Raw genomic sequence first — 21,390 nt, 5'->3', positions numbered from 1 at the left:
ATCCCCACTGGTTCACGATGTCTTTTTGCTCCGCCCCCCTCGTAGTCACCCTGATTTGCACCAATCTCTTTTCGCTCCATCCTCTCTACCTCACATCCTGTTTCCACCTACTTGGCGAGTATATATATATATATATATATATATAAGGACAGGATTGTGATTAGGGATAGCATAGCTTAGTTTAGGTTGAGGTGCCTTCCACATGAATAAAGAGATACTGCTTCCCAGCTCAGCCATGAGTCCCTGGTCGTCTGTCTCCTGCCAGCGAAGCTAACCCAGCAGCAATGGACTTGGGATTAGCGGGTTAAGCACATGTGGTACAAAGCACAAGGGCCAGCGTTAAGAACCCCGGTTCCAGCCCTCCCCCCACCTTCGCTTCACAAGTGGTGAAGCAGGTCTGCAGGGGTCTTTCTCTCCCCCTCTGTCTTCCCCTCCTCTCTCCATTTCTCTCTGTTCTATCCAACAATGACGACATCAATAACAACAATTTTTTAAAAAAGGGTAACAAAAGGGAATAAATACAAAAAAATCTTCTTAAAAAAGCATTGGGCTCTTCAAGTACAAGGTCCCAAGTTCAATCTCCAGCAGCACATGTAGCAGAGTGATGTCTGGTTCTTTCTCTCCTATATTTCTCATTAATAAATAAATAAAATATTTTAAAGAAAGAAAGAAAGAAGGAAGGAAAAGAAAAGAACATTTTTATGACCCTGGAAAATAATTTCACTTAAAAAAAATAAGAGCGGTATAAGGATCCCAGTTTGAGCCCCCATCTCCCCACCTGCAGGCGAGTCCTTTCACAGGCGGTGAAGCAGGTCTGCAGGTGTCTATCTTTCTCTCCCCTTCTCTGTCTTCCCCTCCTCTCTCCATTTCTCTCTGTCCTATCCAACAATGACGATATCAATAACAACAACAATAATAACAGCAATACAACAAAATGGGATAAATAAATAAAGATTTTAAAAAGTCAGAGGGAGGCACGGCTTTGCTCTCCCCATCTATTAGGAAAAGCAACAACAATCACCTGAAAACTCAACCAAAAAAATTAGAGATAGAAGAGGTCTTAAGGGAGTCGGGCGGTAGCACAGTGGGTTAAGCGCATGTGGCACAAAGCACAAGGACCTGCGTAAGGATCCCAGTTCGAGCCCCCGGCTCCCCACCTGCAGGGGAGTCGCTTCACAGGCAGTGAAGCAGGTCTGCAGGTGTCTGTCTTTCTCTCCCCCTCTCTGTCTTCCCCTCCTCTCTCCATTTCTCTCTGTCCTATCCAACAACGACGATATGAGTAACAACAACAATAATAACTGCAACAATTTAAAAAAAAAGGGCAACAAAAGGGAATAAATAAATAAATATTTTATAAAAAAAAAAAAAAAAGAAGAAGAGGTCTTAAAAGATGGAGCACCTGGTTGAGGACACATGTTACAATCCACAAGGACCCAGGTTTCAGCCCTCAGCCCCCACCTGCAGGGGGAGAGCTTTGTGAATGGTGAAGCAGTGTTGCAGGTGTCTGTCACTCTTCCTTTTTATCTCCCCCTTCCCTCTCAATTTCTGACTATCTCCAGATAAGTCTCCCACACCACCACAAGCCAAAGCAGATCAATACTCTTATTTTCTCCCTTTCTCTCTCTGTCTCTCTCACAATCATAAAAACCAGTAACTAAGTCTTTTCTCTTTTTTTTTTTTGCCTCCAGGGTTATCTCTGGGGCTTGGTGGCTGCACTACGAATCCACTGCTCCTGGAGGCTATTTTTTCCTTTTGTTGCCCTTGTTGTTTATCATTGTTATTATTATTGCTGTCATTGTTGCTGGATAGGACAAAGAAATCCAGAGAGGAGTGAAAGACAGAGAGGGGGAGAATGGAGGAAAGGAGAGGCACAAGTCAGACCTCACACTTTGGTACCAGATACACAGTAGACCTTAGTGACAACTCTCCCCAGAGTCTGCAGAGACTAGTGCACACGCAGATAGAACTCTCCCTGCTGCCCCCGTTCCACTTGCAGGGCTCCCTTGCTTTCCAAGCTTTGCTGTCACCAGGACAGCAGGTGACCCCCACCCCAGAGCTACAGTGTGCTCGCTGTGTGTTTACCCTGGAATGCACATATCTCTCTGCAGGGAATTCCCGTAGTGTGTGTCTCTCCCTGAGCTAAATGCACTACGTGGAGTGCATTTCCCAGAGGTGTATACACACAGCCAGCATATCTCCCCAGAGAATATACACAGATAGTGGCTGTGTCTCCTCAGATGTATACAAAGTTAGGCATGTCTCCCCACAGTGTACGCACACACAGTGGTGTGTCTCCCCAGTGTATGCACTCAATGTGTAGGCACTATATGTTGATACCGTGTTCACGTATGTGCACTGTGTACACAGGGAGACAGCCATTTCTCCATAGCGTGTGCACACAGTGTATGTGTGCATGTACATATGAATGGATAAGAATGGATGAAGGCCTTAATTTCTACTTTCTCCACTCTGAATCATGCTAACCTCACTGTAGGCAGTTGCTGTCACAGTGACCTATGAGGCCATGCCTGTGACACCACAAGCCACAGCAAGCAACATCAGCCCTTAATATAGCTGGGAGTAAATGTTCCCCGGGAAGTCAGAGCAGGACAGTAAGGAAAGTCAGTGAGCATGCTGTGAGAAGGTGAGAGGGACCATCCGAATAGCACACCTCAGAGGGGAGGCAGAGCTGGACAGTCCTAGGAGTGGACATGCAGCACCACAGAAGTGGGGGGCTCCAGGGCACAGCCTCCATGTGGGAGACAGACCTCACTTCAGACTTTGGGCAAAAGGGTCCCGTCTAAGAGGTCCACAGGAGAGTAGAGACAGGACAAGTAAGAGAGGTGGGAGAAAAGACACACAGACAGGTGAAGTGAAGCAGGACAAATGACAAGATGGATAGTAACTGAGGCAGTATAGGTAGGTGGTCAGGGCTGAGCAGGTTAACAAGGTGAGACAGGGACCCAGGGCGAGAGAGCACACCCTGCCTGGTGTCCAAGAGGACACTGTGTGAACCAAGGTGCAATGGGGGGGGGGGGAGAGGGTGGCAAAGCAGGGCAGGTGACATATATGGAACAAGTAAACCAAGGCAGGACAAGTGACCTAAGTGGGTCAAGATGACAAGGGTAGGAGAGAAATGGATAAATCAAGTGGCAGGACTGAAGTGGGACAGATAAACCAAGGCAGGACAGGCAACTGAGGTGGGACAGGGGACCTAGGCAGAACAGGCAACCAGGACAGGACAGGTGACCAAGCTAGGAGGGGACACATGGACAGGTGAGCCAAGAGGCAGGGCAAGTGACTCAGGAGGAAAGGTAAGCTGGACAGGTGCTAGAGGCATGAGAAGTGGCCTGTGATAATAAAGGTGACTGAGGTGGGGCAGGTAACCGAGGTAGGAGAAGACACCTGGGTAATTCAAGAGGCAGAATCAGTGGCCAAGATAGGACAGCAGACTAAGATGGGACAGGTGATGTAGGCAGAAGTAACCATGGCAGGAGAGATGACTGGGGCAGGGCAGGTGGGAGAAGACACCGAAGAATGGACGAATGAGAAGGAACATGTGAACAAGACAGACGAGATGTGAGAGACGGCTTGAGGTGATACAGGTGACCAAGGAGAGACAGGTGACAGAGAAGAAAGAGGTGACCCACCAAGGAAAGACGGGTAACTAAGGAGGAACGGGTGACTGTAGAGACAGGTGACTGAGAGGGACAGGTAAAACACGGGTAACTCAAGTGGGACAGGTAACTGAAGACGGACAAGAAAATGAGGAGGTGATTAAGGTTGGAAACTGGCCAAGGAGTGCGGAGGAGCAGAGTGGCCAGCCCGAAGACCCTGGTACGCCCAGTTGCCCGCGGCTCTGGGTCCGAATTCCGGAAGCGGGTGGCCCGGGCGCAGTCACGTGTCGGGGCGGGGACACTGTCACACGTGGCCGGCTGGGGAAAGAGCTTACCTGGCGCAGCAGCTGCCAGCGTGCGGCCGCCACTCCGCAGCCTGCCCGGCCCTCTTCTGCAGCGGCCTGGGCGCCCAACGAGTCCATCCCAAGCGCGCACGGCTCCCGCCACACCCGACTCCCCTACCAGGACCCGGTGCAGCCGCCAGTAGCTCTGCCAGGACCTCCCGGCCCCGCCCTACGCCCCGCCCCCAGCTGTACTTCCGGTAGCGTCTCCATGGCAACCGCGCCGCGCCGCTTGTCATTGCACCATTTTGCCGGTGGCCATCTTTAGTCAGGGCTGATGAGAGGCTGGGGCCCCCCCCTGGCTGACCCAGACTAAAGCCGCCGCGCCTGGTCCCCGCCCTTTAGCCTCCCGCAGCGTTCCGGAGACTAGCCCCGAATCCAGAGGTCTCGGGAAAGGACGGGAAAATAAGCCTTGCTGCCCACAACAAAGATGGCGGTCCTGGCTTCGCGCGCAGGCGTGTGGTGTGCGCTGGCGTCTGCGTGCCGCAGACCAGCCTGGGGCGGCTGGTGGTGCGACCAGACTAGCGCATCTGCGGCTGCTGGACGAGGCCTTCGCTCTACGTACGTAGGAGGGCGGCGCGGCCCGGCCTGTCCCCTCTCCGGGTCCCGGGCCTACCCCCTCGCCTGTCACCTGCTCTCCGCTGCCCCCACCCCGTCCGTGGCCCCCTTACCTCCCTCCCCTCCTGTTACCTCCCCTAGGCTCATGGTCCCTCCCCGGGGTCTTCTCAGTGTCCTCCCTTAACTGTGGCCTCATGCTCCTTCTCCAGTTTACCCCCTGTCCCAGATCCCTTTTCCTGGCCCTTGTCCCCTCGCTAGTGTCGCCCCCCCAAGTCACCATGGTGTCTCCTCCGCACCCCCTAACCCCTCCCCACCCCCATCCCCCGCCGTCTCCGCATTCTGTCCCTCCTGAGAGCAAGTGCAGATTGATTGATTGATCGATCGGCCTGTGGATACATCATTCCCTCTCCTACTCTGCAGTGACGTCAGAGGGAAGGGCAAGGCCGCCAGATCTGAAAAATTTGTCTGGAGACCCCCAGCCCCTTTCCCCATCGCTGGTGACCCATCGCTGGTGACCCCCGCCTGAACTCTCAGGCCCTGGTCCTCACAGCGAGCTCTGCATTTCTTTGGCGGTCACACAAGTCCAGTCTGCAGATAAGCCGAGATGGACAGCCCCCTCTGCCCACCCCAACCCCAGGCAGCCCCCTTCACTCCGAGCCTCACCTGACCTTAGACTTACACCAGAGTCTGGAGCAGGAGGCCTGGCAATGGAGCCACCTGGCACCTGAGCCCTGGAGTCTGTTTCAGAGTGCAGGACGACCGACCCTGCAGACCAGCACCTTACCCTCTGCCCCCTGCCTGTCTCAAGTGTGGAGCCCATCCCTCCCACAGACTGGGGTGCCAGGTCAGAGCCAGCCAGCCTGCAGAGCCCCAGTGCCGGGGTCCCTCTCCCTGCCCTCACCTGCAACCATGCTCTGTTTTGTTGTTTTAGTTAGCCCCCTTGCGTACTGGGCTCTGTGCGGCGGCGGGACTTGCCCTGTAGGATTCACTTTGCTGTCTGCCACGAAGTACCCTGGGAAGGAGGCCTTGCTTTTGTGCCTCCGTGCAAGCCCCAAGGGCAGGGGCGCTAGTTGGAGAGCCCTCTCTGTGGCCTGCAGCTGGCCCCTGCAGCCCCACCGCCATGCAGCACAAGAGCACCTTGCTGCTGCGGGCAGTGAAGTGCAGTGGCCCTTGGCTTGCCAGGTGCACACAGAAGCAGCCTTTGAGTCACTGTCACTTCACTGGCCACTCTGCTGGTCGTGGTGTCAGTAGAGTGGCCATGAAAACACACCACCTAACCCAGTGTCTGCAGAGTAGACCCACGCTGTCAGAGCTAGCGCGGAGCCTCCTGTGCCGGCACTTCTCAGGGAAGGTATGGACTGCTCAGGGGGCACCTGGCGTTTGCTTTCTTAAATGTCTGGTTAGTTGTCTGCAGTGGGGCATGGAACAAAAGAGCTCTTCCATGCAGGCCAGGTGCTGCAGCAAGCTGCAACTCAGGGAAAGCGACTCCCTCGCCTCGCCCTGCTTAGTGAGCCCACAACCACCTACTGCAGCAGCCAACAGTGTAACAGGTGTAAACCCTGAGGCAGGAAGGAGTTCTATATAAACAATATGGCATTGTTTTACAGAACTCCTGGTGTTGTTAAACACTCCCAGCCATCCTGGGACAATCTCAGTCTTGACTCTGCCATGTCGCTACTGAGAGTGTCCCCACTCACCCCTCAATCATGATTGGCCGGAGAGGATAGGCCCCTGCTCACCTGCAGGTGGAGATGAAGTCCCCTGGCTGCCACCTTTCACACTGTCCTCCCTTCGCTCCCAGGGTGCTGGGTTCCTGAGACACTCCTCTCACCATCCTGCACCAAATCTGCCTGGTGTTTGGATTTTCAGCTTTTGTTTCGTTGTTTACTGTCTGTACCATCTTTTTTCTACTGTGATCAGTTATAGGCAGACTTGCCCTCTGGTCTTTGGGGTCTGTGTGTCCAGTCACGGTCACTGCAGCTGTCACCACTGTCCTATTTCCGGAACACTGTCACCACCCACACAGGCCCCTGAGCAGTCTCTTGCCACTTGCTCTTGTCTCTGTAGGTGCCCTGACGGGCCACCTGGCATGTGTCCTTCTCTGGGCATACACCCCCAACAGGCCAACCCCACCCTAAGTTTCTCCCCAGTATGGGGACATTGCACCTTCTAGCTGGGCCACACCCCTTATCTACTTGAGGTGGGGGTCCTGAGGGACTGCCATATTTTTTTAATCTTATTTATTTATTTATTTATTTATACCCGAGCAATGTTCAGTTCTGGCATATGGTGATGCTGGAGATTGAACCTGGGACTTTAAAGCCTCAGGTGTAAGAGTCTCTGTATAACCATTATGCTGTCTACTCCCACCCTACTCAGTTTTTTGTTTGTTTGTTTGTTTGTTTGTTTTGCCTCCAGGGTTATTGCTGGGACTTGATGCCAGCATGAGAATCTAATACTCCTAGAGGCTATTTTTTCCCTTTTGTTGCCCTTGTTTATCATTGTTGTTATTATTGTTGTTGTTGGATAGGACAGAAATCAAGAAAGATGGAGAAGACAGAGAGGAGGAGAAAAAGATGGACACTTGCAGACCTTCAGTGAAGCGACCCCCCTGCAGGTGGGGGCCCCAGGGCTCTAATGTGGATCCTTCGCATTGTGCCGTGTGCGCTTAGCTCGCTGCATTACCGCCCAACCCCCCTCAGTTCTTTTTTTATAGCTCATATTTTTGCTCAGTTTGTTTTAGGGGAGAGGGTTTTTTTTTTTTTCAGTTTATACATGGATCCCTAGACTCTCACTCTTTTTATATTTATTTATTCCCTTTTGTTGCCTATGTTGTTTTATTGTTGTAGTTATTATTGTTGTCGTTGTTGGATAGGACAGAGAGAAATGGAGAGAGAAGGGAAAGACAGAAGGAGAGAAAGATATAGACACCTGCAGACCTGCTTCACCACCTGTGAAGTGACTCCCCTGCAGGTGGGGAGCTGGGGGCTCAAACCAGGATCCTTATGCCGGTCCTTGTGCTTTGCGCCACCTGCGCTTATAACCTGCTGCGCTACCGCCCGACTCCCTCTAGACTTTCACTCTTTACACTCTAGTCTCTCAAGTCGTTCTCACAGAGACTTAGGTTATAAATGTGGAATCGGTAAGGTGAACAAAAGCCGACACACCCAGGGTGCAGGAAAACAAAAGTTTATTGGCACCTCACCCAGAATTAGCTTACACTAGAGTTCTGGGCCCAGAATTTCAGCAGTTTGTTTGTTTGTTTGTTTTTTCTTTATTGGGGGATTAATGGTTTACTGTCAACTGTAAAATACAGTAGTTTGTATATGTATAATCTTTCTTAGTTTTCCATATAATAATTCAACCCCCTCTAGGTCCTCCTCTGCCATCATGTTCTACCTGAATCCTTCCCCCCCCCCAACCCCATACACACCCCAATGTCTTTTACTTTGGTATTTATTTGTTTTTAACCTGAGCACTACACAGCTCATTTTTTTGGTGGTATGAGGAATTGAACCTGGGACTCTGGAGCTTCAGGCGTGAGAGTCTCTTTGCATAACCATTATGCTGTCTACCCCCAAGTTTCTTTTTTACAGTAAAACAGTATGCAAAGATAGGTTGGGTAATGATTCACAATTGTAGGATTAAGTATGTGAGAACCAGAGGAGATCTGTAAGCCATGGGGTAGGGGGAATAGGAAAAAATTAACTTGCTTAAAAGCCCTCAGGGCCATGGAAACACTGGAAAATGGAGGGGGATTAAGCCTAGAATTTACAGATGTCCTTTATACTTGATACAAATATTTGAATTTTTTAAATTTTTATATTTATTTATTTTCCCTTTTGTTGCCCTTGTTTGTTTGTTTTTTGTTTTGTTTTTTTGAAATTTTGTTTATATGCTTACCATTTTGACCTTCTCTCTACATGCTCAAAAATGCCTTGTTTCATCTTTGTGGGCACCACACACAGAGCCTGCTCAACTCTGCCCACTGGACTAATTCTGAGGCATGTCCTCAGTATGGGCCTTCATCCAGCACGAGCCCCAGGGTATAAATAGTGGCAGGGATCTCAGGCAGCTGTGGGGGAGATGCCACCCTGGCTAGAGGCCGGCTGTTTATTCCTTTCATTTACTTCTTGTCCTCACCCACAGACTTCAGTCACCGACCTTAACCCCGACTGTCCATCTCTCTTACTCCTGGTGAGGGCCTGCTCTCACAGGTCCTCTGTACACCCCCCCCCACACACACACACACACACGCCTGTCAGAAGGGTCCAGTGTGTGCTGCTGTCTCTGGGGATCCTAGGATCACCCTGAGGGCCCCAGCCTGGCACTGGCAGCAGACCACCTTTAGGAAATAAGGACATTTCTGTCAAATGTCACTTCTTGTCTACGTGTGTGCCCTCTGCTCTGCTCTGTCCACAGAGACAACCCCTGAGGCCACTGGTCATGGCTGTTTGAAAAAGATTAAAGAAAGGTAGCCCAGTTGGGGGGGGGGGCAGGCGGTGGCACACCTGGTTAAGCACACACATTACGGTGCACAAGGTCCCAGGTTCAAGCCCCTTGTCCCTACCTGCAGGGGGAAAGCTTCACAAGTAGTGAAGCAGGGCAGCAGGTGTGTCTCTCTGTCTCTCTCCCTATCCCCCCTTCATCTCAATTTCTCTCTGTCTCTATCCAATAAGAAATAAATATTTTTTAAAAAGAAGAAGGAAGGAAGGAAGCCCAGTTGGTAAAGACAAAAGAAGGGGCTGAGTCCTTTGGTCAAGCTTGACCCTGCCAGACTTGGTTCCTGTGGCCAGTGGACAGGCGAGTCCCACTAAGGCAGCTGCAGGGGCTGTGGGAGCTATGGGAGCCCAGCTCTGAGGAGCAGGTGCAAACCCACCTTCAGGAAGGGGTGGGTGTGGTGGGGGCGGGTGATTACTGTGTGGAGCCCAGAGAGCCAGGGGAGCAGGAGCCTAAGGAATCCCACTGCAGCCACTTGCTCTTTCCTCTAGTTTCTTGCCCCTGGAGATGTAGGACCAGTTTACAGACTCAGAGATTCACTCCTGAGTGTGACTCCTGCTGAGTACAACATCCCTCAGTGCATCCCCAGAGGCTCTCCACTGCGCCGTTTGTCTCTGTTACCGGAAGTGTGACACTGGCTCCGGAGTGAGGCAGACACCCCACCACCTCAGGAACTCTCCACCCACACCACACCCCCAGGACACCTCTACACTTGGCCTCCCCAGAACTTGATCCTGGCTCAAAGCTGGTGGCTTAGGGCGTCACTGGGGACAGCTGATGTGAGGAGAGGGGACAGGCCAAGGGGGTGTCAGAGAAGGTAACAGCCTCCCAGGAAATGCACAGACCAGGGCTGCAGTGTACTCAGCCAGAGGGCAAGCTAAGTGGGACAGTCACCCTGAGCTGCAGAGTAAACAGCACAAGTAGGCATCCTGGTGAGTGTGCCAGCCTCCCAGCTGCTGAGCCAGGTGTTGCTGGCAGAGATGGAGGTATCACAGGTTGAGGGGCACCAGCCAGGACTGCCAGCTCTCTGCCCTCCCACCTGCCAGAGGACACCCTTCTGTGCTCAGCACCGATCCTGGTGAGAGCTAGTGCACAGTTCAGGGGCAGAGCACCAGACAGGTGGCAGTGGCTTGGTGTCCCCTGAACCTTTGGGTCAGCGTCCCTCCTTGCCAGACTCTGGGCCCACCTGTCCCCATCCTCACTGGCACTACTACTATGGCCCCTTCTAAACTAGGGGAGAGGCTGTAACAGAAGCATTCATTGACTGTCTCTCTCCATCTGAGACAGTTCTTTGGTGGTCTTGTTCCCACAAGAGAGGGACACTGTGGCAAGGCAGCTAGGACACTGGAGTAGCAGGTAGAATCTGAGAGCAGCCCCTGTCTCCCTCGACCTCCCTCCTGCTGAGTGCGCTGTTGTCCCTTGAATTCCTCAGCTTGCCTTCTGTGAGCTTTGCCAAGGTAGCCCCACACTCCTAGGACCTGTGTGTCTAAACCTAAAGTAACTGCCAGTGCTCACCTTACTCTCTTTTATGTTTTTAAGCAGAGATCTGAGCTTAAGAAATGACCCTTAAGGAGCCAGGAGGTGGCACACCTGGTTGAGCGTACATGTTACAATGCATGAGGACATGGGTTCAAACCCCCCAGTTCCCACCTGCAGGAAGAAAGCTCCATAAGTAGTGAAGCAGTGCTGTAGGTGTCTAAGTAAAGATAATAAAAAGGAATAAAGAAATGACACTTAAGAAGGACAGGTGGTGGCCTGTGCTCATTATCACGAGCAAGGACCAGGTTCGAGCACCCACTCTCCACCTGCAGGAGGGAGACTTCATGAGCAGTGAAGCAGGTCCCCAGATGCCTCCCTCTGCCTCTCTAGCTCCCCCTTCTCTCTTAATTTCTCTCTGCCCTATCTAGTAAAAGAAGAAAATGACAAAAGAGGGGGAGAGGAGTGACGGACTTGTGCAGATACTGAGTCCCAGCTGTAAGCTTAGAGAAACTTAAGAGCTATGAGGTACAAGTAATTTCATATCTATGAACTGCATAAAAAGGGAATGTAATTATATTTACAAAGCAAGGCTTTTTTCCGTACTTTTTTTTTTTTTTTTGAAACCAGAGCCATGCTCAGCTGTGGCTAATGTGAGGGCTTGAACCTGGAGCCTTGGAGCCTCAAATATTAGTCTTTTTTACATGACCACTATGTGATAACCCCCCACCCCCACCCTCCTAACTTGTAACATTGTAATTATACCAACAAAAACTTTTCCAGGATTTTCACCCAAGTAAGCCAGGAAACAAAAAATCCCTTCCAGAAAACATGGATTCATTTGAAAAAGTGAGAGCAAAATTAGAAACACAGCCACAAGAAGAATACGAAATCATCAATGCAGAGGTAGGTACCCTATACTTTCTTTCTTTCTTCTTCTTCTTTTTTTTTTTAACCAGAGTCCTGCTCAGTTCTGGTTTATGGTAGAGCCAAATGTTAAACCTGGTACCTTGGAGCCTCAAGTATGAGAGTCCGTTTGCATAATCATTAAGCTCTCTCCATTCCACCCTTCCTACACCTTTTAAAAGCTGCTGATGCCAGTCATGATGTAGGTAACAAACAAAATCCAACACCGAGGTCAGGCTGCCGGGACCTTTTACACCCACTGAAATGGCAAGGGTGTAGCATCAAGATGGAGCCGTTTCATTGTTGACCATGCATTTAGTAACCTGGAAACTCACATTAAATAGTGTGATGCTATAGAAGTCCAATAGGCATATGACTAGACAAAGCACTTGGTTAAGAATAAGAATTCTGGGGGACTGGGCGGTGGCACAATGGGTTAAGCGCACATAGTAAGAATAATAATTCTGGGTTCAGATTATGTCCCAGACTGGGGTGGCTTGCCTGAGCCCGGACCCCCAATACCCTGTTGAAGTTGCCGCCTTGAGTCTTTCTGATTACAGTAACCCTCTGTTTTCTCTGTCAGGTTAAGCATGGCAGGTTTGTGTACTACCAAGAAGGGTGCTGCTTGGTGCGTTCCAAAGATGAGGAAGGTACAGTCCTATTCTCGACACACTCTAACTTTCCAGATTTTACTTTTTTCTAGGGAAATTTGAAGTTGAGTCCTGAAATGTATACGGGTGATCTTTTTATGATTACTTTGACGTGTGTTTTCAGCTCACAGTACACTGTGTTCAGAAGCTACAGATGGAGGCTGGAGGGAGGGAGGGGTCCTGCTTCTTTGGGCCCTTAATTGGCCGTGTCCTGGTATCTGCCTCTGAGCGGGCCCCATGGCCAGCTCCAGTGTCTGCGTCTGTGAGAGGCTTAGCGAAAAACAGTTAATTCAAAAGAAAAGTGAGAAGTGGGGTTGGCTCAAGGTTCCAGCCCCATGCCAATGGTGTGCCTCCCAGAGGAACGCATGGCTTCGGGGCCTCCAAGGACTCTGCCACCTGTCCTCCTCCCACAGCGGACAGTGACAACTACGAGGTCCTGTTCAACTTGGAGGAGCTCAAGCTGGACCAGCCTTTTGTGGACTGCATCCGGGTGGCTCCTGACGAGAAGTACGTGGCCGCCAAAGTCAGGACAGAAGAGTCTGAGGCATCCACCTGCGTGGTCGTGAGGCTCAGTGACCAGCCTGTGATGGAAGCTTCTTTCCCAAACGTGTCCAGCTTTGGTAAGCCACCTCCCCCTCGGACAGTAAGAGTAAGAGATGTGTACACAGAGATTAGTCAGGAGCACATCACTCAGGCCCCCATCAAGTCTCACACACCGGACACTTCCCACCCTGACTACATGTCCGCTCTGAGCTCTCCCTCCTAGGTGTCACAGCTTGCATAAAACAGGTGCCTGATCCTTATCACACAACCCTACACAGCAGTGTCACCATGGGCACATAGACTTAGTAACAGGCACACGACAGGTATATGGCACTGACAACCGTGCATAGCAGACATGTGGCCCTAGTAGTAAGTATGTTATAGGCATGTGACCCAAATAGATATAACAGGTGTGTGTGACCCTGATGCCAGGTGCACGGTACTATTTGGCCCTGTAACAAACACAGGACAGGTGTGTGGCCTTTGTACCAGGTACAGGCCAGCTGCACCTATGTTGGGGCTGGACTAGGAAGATCCCGCACTTCTGTCTTCAAAAGCTAGACACGTGGAACCTTTTTTTTTTTAATATTTTTATTTATTTATTATTGGATAGAGACAGAGAGAAATTGAGAGGGGAGAGGGATATAGAGAGACACCTGCCGCCCTGCTTCACCACTCGTGAAGCTTTCCCCCTGCAGGTGAGAACCAGGGGCTTGAACCTGAGTCCTTGTGCACTGTGATGTGAGCACTTAACCAGGTGCGCCACCGCCTGGCCTTATGTGGAGCCTCTGTCCAGCCTATGGGGGCTGTGTGATTCCTCGGTGGTTTTCTTCCAGAGTGGGTGAAGGATGAGGAGGGGGAAGACGTGCTCTTCTACACCTTCCAGCGGAACCTCCGCTGCCATGACGTCTACCGGGCCACTTTCGGGGAAAACAAGCGGAACGAGCGTTTCTACACAGAAAAGGACGCCTGGTAGGACCACCAATTGCCTCCCCACTCTCTGAGTTGCTGCCCTCTCAGATACTGTCTCAGGTGCACTCGGGGGTCTCTCAGGTGCTCACACTCAGGTACTACCTCTCAAGTGCTCAAGCTCAGGTACTGTCTCTTCAGGTGTGCTTTCAGGTACTGTCTCTCAGGTGCACTCAGGGTCTCTCAGGTACTGTCTCTCAGGTGCTGCACTGGGCTGACTAAAGCCCTAGGTGTTGACTGGAAGCAGTCAAGCTGAGATTAAACTAAGCATCATTATAATAGAAATTCTGACTCAAGGTGGATGTACACTTGGGGACAGACATATTCAGAGCCCCATGTGAGTGCAGAGGCCTCACTCAATGCTGACCATCAGGAGTGACCCCCCCCCCCAATCAACCATAAGGGTGGCACATGTTCACACTGTGGGCTGCCACTCAGCTGTTGTCCATCTGTGACCACAGGTGGAGACCAAGGTCCAGCTAAACTGCGCACCTCATGCCTTGTATGACTTCAGACCATGTCCACAGTGTCCAGTCCCTGTGCATCTCCTCCCTTCTCCATGTCACTCACCAAGAGGCAGTCAAAGCACTCATCCCCACATGCTGACAGACTCAGGAGACCACTTCCCACCAGCTCTGAAGGCAGCTGCACATGTCCAGACAGACTCTCTGGCAGAACTTCGGTCAAGGGGGTGCTCCACAACCAGAGGCTGACCCTTCACCTCATAACATCACACAGCTGGCAGGATGTGGACAACCCTGCACACGTCAGCTTATGTGACAGGTTTGCAGGCTGGGGCAGAGATGGACCTCTTGGTGCAGTGATGCCGCCACTGTTCCTCTTTCTGATAATTGTTTTCTTGAGCCCCTGAGAATGGGGAGCACATGAAGAGAATGGAGGAACAGAGCACCTGAGAATAGGGGACACCTGAAAAATATGGGGGGCAGAGCCCCTGAGGAGAGCCGAGGAGGAAGCACAGAGTGTCTGAGGAAAATGGGGCAGAGCCCCTAAGGAGGGACCTGTGGTGGAAGCTGAGGTACTCTCTGGAGAGCAAGTGGTATCTGCTGTCTGTCTGTGCTGCCGGGGGCACTGTAGGCCCCACAGTCAGTGGCTGCCTGGTCACACTCTCCTTCTCTCTGCAGCTTCTTTGTCTACCTATACCTGACCAAGGACAGCCGCTTCCTGACCATGAACGTCATGAGTAAGACCACCTCTGAGGTGTGGCTGATCGATGGCCAGAGCCCATGGGACCCACCCATGCTCATCCAGAAGCGCATCCACGGTGTGCTGTACTTTGTGGAGCACCGTGATGACGAGCTCTACATCCTCACCAACGTGGGTGAGCCCACAGAGTTCAAGGTGCGGCCACCCTCTCACCATGACACAGTCCCCTACCACACACACACACACACCACACACCACGGTGTCCTTGAGACTGGGACAGTGCAGGCTGTGTCCTCCCTCACAGTGTCCTTGAGGCAGGAGTGACTTGGGCTGTGTCCTCCCTCACAGTGTCCCTGAGGCAGGAGTGACTTGGGCTGTGTCCTCCCTCACAGTGTCCCTGAGGCAGGAGTGATGTCGGCTGTGTCCTCCCCAACAGTGTCCTTGAGGCTGGAGGCTGCTGGGCCACCCCTGCCCTACATTACCGGGGCTTCTGCTAAAGAGTGGAAATGTGCCCAGGCGACCCTACCACCCCCACCTTTAGTCACGTACTCCCAGAGGGGAGGTGGTCCAGGCTGTCCTGAGATTGTCACAGGGTCCATGGGCTCATGGTTTCGTGGGTGACCTGTTCTCATCTGGGCTCCCTCAGGTCCACATCCCTGAGCCTATACCTCGTGACCTAAGCCCTCGTGCTGGATCAAATAGGGTGGTCCTGGGTGGGTGTTCCTGGCTGAGGTGGGTCTGAGTGGAGTGGTCTTGAGCACTAGACCCAGGTAAGGTGCTTCTGGTGGTCCTGGGTGCTGGATCTGAGTAGATGCTTCTGGTGGTCCTAGGCACTGGACCTGGATGGGGTGGTCCTGGATGTGAGTGTGCCCATTCCAGCTCACTGCCCTCTCCACACAGCTCATGAGGACAGCGGCCGACATGCCAGCCATCATGAACTGGGACCTGTTCTTCACCATGAAGCGCAACACGAAGGTCATTGACATGGACATGTTCAAGGACCACTGTGTCCTCTTCCTGAAGCACAGCAACCTGCTCTATGTCAATGTCATCAGCCTGACTGACGACTCTGTGCGCTCACTCAAGGTGGGTGCTTGGACCTGGCCAGGAGAATGGTGAAGCAAGCACCTTCCCAGCTCAGCTAGTGCCCCAGCCTCCAGGCTGAGCATTTACCAGTTACTGGAGGTCAACTGAGGCCTAGAACCCAGGGCCAGCCTTCATGCTGCCCTGAGCCAGCTGGTCACAGCCCTGGGTGCTGGTGCAGAGACTTTGTGCCCTGTGTGTGCTATAGGGAAGGGACACTATAGGGAGGGGACAGTGGACAGAGCTGCTCGAGGCTCAGCATGTCTCTGTACTTGGCCCAGCCAGGCCTTTATTTTACTCTCTCTGTACCTCCGCCCCTTCTTCTGGGGCCTGGCGGCCTAGGCTGGCTGTTCCTGTGTCCCTGATGGCTGGTGAGAGTCCCATCTCAGCTTCCTGTGCCCCTGCCCCTTCCACTCTGGAGTTTGGGGTGCACCCCCCAAACCCACTGAGTTCTGACCATGGCTGCACAGATGCCTTGTCTGAGGGGACTGTGGACGGTGCCCATGCCATCGGTAATCACATGGCCTGGCCCCCACGGCCTCTCAGCACCTCTTGAGCACTGATGCCTGATGCCTCCGCCTCCCTGCCCAGTAGCAGACTGACCACCATGGCTGAGAGCCACCATGAACCATGCCCCCTGCCACCTGCTCACCTCAGAGTGAGGTGTGTGTGACAGTCCCTAGGTCTGCACTCTGCTGAGTGAGGCAGGGATGGAAGGCAGCGGCTCTCTGCCTGGGATTCTGCAGTGGACACAGATGTGTAACATAGTCCCTGTCCCCCAGCTCCCTCCATGGGCGTGTGGATTCATCATGGACCCCAACTCGGACCCCAAGAACTGCCCCTTCCAGCTCTGCTCCCCAATCCGGCCACCCAAGTACTACACTTACAAGTTCGCGGAGGCCAAGCTGTTTGAGGAGACCGGACACGAAGACCCCATCACCAAGACAGGCCGCGTCCTTCGCCTAGAGGCTAAGAGCAAGGTGAGCAGCGCAGGGCTCCATCCAGCAGGGCCTGAGCGAGGCCACCCTTACCCAAGGCCCACGTTGCCTGCTTCAGCCTTGCATGTGACAGACGAAGAAGCTGCGATGGAAACTAGCCCAAGGTCAGGGCCCATCCTCGGACACGGCAAGCCCTCCAGGGCCTCTTCCCAGGAGAGCTTCACAGAGGGGGCTTCACAGAGTGTAGCAGGGTGGGTCTAGGTGCTCCTGGGGTAGGGCCATGCTCCCGACACACCTGCCTAGGAGCAGAGCTGGGTGCTCACCTGCTGGCAATGGAGGCCAGTGGTCTTTGTTGTAACCCTTCTGGCACCTTCTGTTCCCTGAGCAGGACCACCGTCTGTCCCAGGAAGTCTTGTCAGTGTGAAGCCAGAGTGGGCCTTCTTTTTTTTTTTTTTTTTTAATATCATTCCCTTTTGTTGCCCTTGTTTTATTGTTATAGTTATTATTGTTGTCGACTTTGTTGGATAAGACAGAGAGAAATGAAGAGAGGAGGGGAAGACAGAGAGGGGGAGAGAAAGATAGACACCTGCAGACCTGCTTCACCGCTTGTGAAGCGACTCCCCTGCAGATGGGGAGCTGGGGGCTCAAACCAGGATCCTTATGCCAGTCTTTGTGCTTTGCGCCACGTGCACTTAACCCGCTACACTACCTCCCGACTCCTTTTTTTAAAAAAAATATTTATTTATTCCCTTTTGTTGCCCTTGTTGTTTTATTGTTGCAGTTATTATTGATGTCGTTGTTGTTGGATAGGACAGAGAAATGGAGAGAGGAAGGGAAGACGGGGAGAGAAAGATAGGCACCTGCAGATCTGCTTCACTGCCTATGAAATGACTCCCCTGTAGGTGGGGAGCCGGGGGCTCGGACCAGGATCCTTATGCTGGTCCTTCCTTTGCGTCACCTGCGCTTAACCCGCTGTGCTACCACCCGACTCCCTCAGAGTGGGCCTTCTAACCCTTACTCGCAAGGCCACATTCTGGTCCCACCCAGTTCCCCTGAGTGGTCAGTGCACTGGCCGCTAGCACATCAATTCCAGATTTGAGGGCTCACTCAAATGTGAGCTTTTCTGGCACCTGGATCACCCAGTCAGCAAGCACCTTGCTACTGTCAGCTATACCCAAGGGGGTGACCAACCAGGGCTCTGGGCCCGAGTCAGGGACCACACATGGGGGCTCACAGCTGGCCCCCAGGCTACTCCATTGCCTGTTCTTCCTGCTCAGAAGAGGTAGCTGAGAAACAGGCTGTCAGGATTGAGTATCCTACAGGGTGAGAGAGGGGACACCCAGGCCACCCGGAGCCAGGCTGGGGACAAGAGGCACTGGGGTAGGGGAGGTGCATTCCCAGGGGACATGCCCTGGAGGCCCAGGGACAGCCCGGGGACAGGGTCAACTGCTGCTTTACCCTTTTTTTTTTTAATATTTATTTTCTCTTTTGTTGCTCTTGTTGTTGTAGCTATTGTTGTTGTTATTGACGCCACCATTTTTAAATAGGACAGAGAGAAATGGAGAGAGGAGGGGAAGAGACACGGAGAGAGAGAGACACCTACAGACCTGCTTCACCGCCTGTGAAGTGACTCCCCTGCAGGTGGGGAGCCGGGGCCTCGAACCAGGATCCTTTATGCCAGTCCTTGTGCTTTGCGCCACATGTACTTAACCCACTGCACCACCGCCCGACTCCCTGCTTTACCCTTTTCTAAGGAGCTAGTACTGCCCCCTTTTCCCTGAAAGATAGATGAAATGGCCCATCGGGGTCGTCTGTCTGCCTGCCTGCCCAGAGCCTGGTGGGGGTGGCTCATTGTGAACTAAGGTCTGCAGTGGCCTGAGCATGTGGCTCGCTCTTGCATAACCTCTGGCCTGGGTTTGAGCGCAGAGGGTAGGACAGCAGGCACAGTGCACTGTGCAAGATACAGAGCTGCATGGCCAGCCCATGTGGTGGCATGTGTCCTGGGGCCAGACAGTGAGCTTCATTCATGGCATCTCTGCCCAAGAAGCAGCCTGGGTAAGTGGCTCCAGCCACCAGTTCCCTTGCTGCCACAGAGGCTGTGCTGCAAGTGACAGTCCCCTCCTGCAGGATGGGAGGGCAGTGCCTATGACCGTCTTTCACAAAGCGGATGTGGAGGACCTGACACAGAAGCCGCTATTGGTACATGTGTACGGCGCCTATGGCGTGGACCTGAAGATGAACTTCCGGCCTGAGCGTCGTGCCATGGTGGATGACGGCTGGATCCTGGCCTACTGCCACGTCCGGTGAGGCCTGTGTCTAGCTGGGGCTGGCAGCCTCTGCCCCTCAATCAGCTGATGCTCCAGTAGGCTGCCAGGACCCAGCCCACAAAGCTGCTTGAGGGATATCCAGGTCTTGTTCCCTTGCTTCCAACCACATTCCCAGTCTCCCACTTGCCACCTTCACAATTCCTGCACCTGCAGGGCAGCCATGACCACACCAGCCCATAGCAATGCTGGCCACCTGTCCATGCTTAGCCACTCCAGCTACATAGCCAATTCCTCAAACCCCCCTCCTGTGCTCTGACCGTGCTGCAGCCCAGCAGGCAACAGGAGGTGACATGCCAGCTGAGTCTAAAAGCCACCTCTCTGCTCCCTGGGACTCCTAGACCCTCAGTACTGGTGTCAGCTGTGTGTGCTGGGCTCCTCCTAGATGGGACCACCCTGCTCACTCTGCTTCCATGGTCACTGTGTGGCCTGTGCCATGTGGCCTTCCTGGGAGAGCAGCCCATGTGGCTGTGGGGCTCTGGAGCTCAAGGCCAGGCCAGGCGTGGCCCTTTCCCCATACATTGCCTTCCTGCAGGGGTGGCGGGGAGCTGGGCCTGAACTGGCACACAGACGGCCGGCTCACCAAGAAGCTCAACGGGCTGTCCGACCTGGAGGCTTGCATCTCCACACTGCATGCCCAGGGCTTCTCCCAGCCCAGCCTCACTGCCCTAAGCGCCTTCAGTGCCGGCGGCGTGCTGGCCGGAGCACTCTGCAACTCGCACCCGGAGCTGCTGAGAGCTGTGACCTTGGAGGTGAGCACCTTCAGGCTTCAGGGACAGTGGGCTGTCGGTGCCACCTGCATCCTCCAGCATGGAACCCTGGAATGCCTGCTGTGAGCTCTGAAGGCCTCTGCTAGTGCTGGGGACCCTGGGTCTGTGGTGATGAGAGGCTGACTTTGAACAATAGTTGCATGTTGTGTGTTGGGCAACATACCTGACCCCTTTCCCCCTGCCTGTGTGTGGGGCTTGGGTTGCCTCAGCAGGAGCACACTGGGCTGGGCTGTGTTGGGCAAGGCTGGATGGGGTAGGGGAGGACCACAAGTGTCCAAGGTGCCAGCTGATGCTGCGGTCTCTTTGCTTCTTGGAGGCACCATTCGTGGATGTGCTCAATACCATGATGGACACCACACTGCCCCTGACGCTGGAGGAGCTGGAGGAGTGGGGGAACCCGGCTGAGGACAGCACGCACAGGAACTACATCAAGCGCTACTGCCCCTTGCAGAACATCAAGCCTCAGGTGGGTTGGGGGAAGCAGGGGAGCAGACAGTGGGGAGCCGGGAAATCTCTGGCACATACATGGGTCAGTGGCTGTGTCATCAGGCCCACTGACCCTGCCTGCGTCACCGCAGGCCTACCCCTCTGTGCACATCACGGCGTACGAGAATGACGAGCGTGTGCCCCTCAGAGGCATCACATGTTACACAGAGAAGCTGCGTGAGGCCGTGGCGGAGCATGCCCGGGGCGCCGGGGAAGGTAGGGCTCTGCTCCCAGGATGCCCTGCACAACTGTGGGTGTGTGGCAAGACATCCACTCAGAGGTGGGGTGTCACCATGCAGCCACCCTTCTCAGGCCCTGGTGCACCAGGACTCCAGTGGTGGCGCTCAGCCATCTAGCCTAGACTCTAGGCCCCGAGGGGGGAAGTGGAGGGACTTGCCTGAAATCACTGGCAGGATTTGGGGGGCCACAGGCTGCAGGGGCCTCATTGCATGGACTCCCACAGGCTACCAACCCCCCACCATCGTGCTTGACGTGCAGCCAGGGGGCAACCACGTGCTTGAGGACTCCCACAGAAAGGTGCGTTTGGGCCCAGGAGAGCTGCAGGGCCTGGGTACTGGCCTAGGGGTGTGTGGGGCTGGGACTGAGGCCAACAAGGGGCTGGGGGGCCCCTGAGGGGCAGCTGCCCACATAGAGGTCCCTCACCACATTCTGCAGATCACAGCCCAGCTCAAGTTCCTGCATGAGGAGCTGGGGCTTGACTGTACTGGCGTCTTTGAGAATCTGAAGAAGTTCCTCAAGCTCTGAAGGCCACACACGGGCTTGTGCCCTGGACGTGCCTCAGTCCCTCCCACCTGTGCCACCCACCACGTGTTCCGTGTCACGAGCTCGCTCTGTTCTCCCCTTGACGCTTGTGCCCCATCTGAGGACATGGTGGTCTGCTCCCTCAGGGGCCCTATGTGGCTATAGGGCAGAGCCCCCACTGCATTCTCCCTGCCCCCATCATCTGCAGCTGGAAGGCCTCCAGGCCGTCCTTGTCCCAATAAAGCCAGCCTTCCTCCAATGACTGCTGTTCACACTTTATTCTCAGAAACTCAGAGCTACCCT

The 21,390-nt window shown here is 53.6% G+C and overlaps 2 protein-coding genes across 6 annotated transcripts in view; one reads left to right on the top strand and one right to left on the bottom strand.

The window, feature by feature from the left end:
* The window catches only part of CAMKMT (calmodulin-lysine N-methyltransferase), a 192,316-nt gene extending 188,168 nt beyond the window's left edge, over window positions 1-4,148 (bottom strand). Inside the window, exon 1 of one of the 3 annotated variants that reach the window (XM_060186972.1) lies at window positions 3,953-4,148. In XM_060186972.1, the coding sequence (XP_060042955.1) occupies window positions 3,953-4,039 (87 nt within the window). In that variant the 5' untranslated portion in view covers window positions 4,040-4,148. The remainder of the gene's footprint in view (window positions 1-3,952) is intronic. The other 2 variants (XM_016191184.2, XM_060186973.1) reach the window with 2 other exon arrangements.
* Window positions 4,149-4,365: 217 nt separating this feature from the next.
* PREPL (prolyl endopeptidase like) lies at window positions 4,366-21,346 on the top strand. Of its 3 annotated transcripts, XM_007529857.3 has the most exons (15): window positions 4,378-4,519; window positions 5,448-5,867; window positions 11,276-11,398; window positions 11,982-12,048; window positions 12,462-12,668; window positions 13,428-13,563; window positions 14,703-14,919; window positions 15,625-15,810; window positions 16,590-16,787; window positions 18,873-19,048; window positions 19,605-19,821; window positions 20,156-20,305; window positions 20,418-20,541; window positions 20,789-20,862; window positions 21,001-21,346. In XM_007529857.3, the coding sequence occupies exons 2-15, from the start codon at window positions 5,637-5,639 to the stop codon at window positions 21,088-21,090; spliced, it is 2,196 nt and encodes a 731-aa protein (XP_007529919.2). In that variant the 5' UTR covers window positions 4,378-4,519; window positions 5,448-5,636; the 3' UTR covers window positions 21,091-21,346. The 3 variants fall into 3 exon arrangements, with proteins under 3 accessions (XP_060042952.1, XP_007529919.2, XP_060042953.1); XM_060186969.1 differs by lacking the exon at window positions 5,448-5,867 and having other exon boundaries at window positions 4,366-4,519; XM_060186970.1 differs by lacking the exons at window positions 4,378-4,519; window positions 5,448-5,867 and adding an exon at window positions 10,949-11,020.
* The last annotated feature ends 44 nt before the right edge of the window (window positions 21,347-21,390 follow it).

Source organism: Erinaceus europaeus, chromosome 3 (assembly GCF_950295315.1).
Source record: "Erinaceus europaeus chromosome 3, mEriEur2.1, whole genome shotgun sequence".
NCBI classification, from domain to species: domain Eukaryota; kingdom Metazoa; phylum Chordata; class Mammalia; order Eulipotyphla; family Erinaceidae; genus Erinaceus; species Erinaceus europaeus.
The sequence above is the reverse complement of the archived record's forward strand: the minus strand, read 5'-3'. Positions and strand labels throughout refer to the sequence as shown.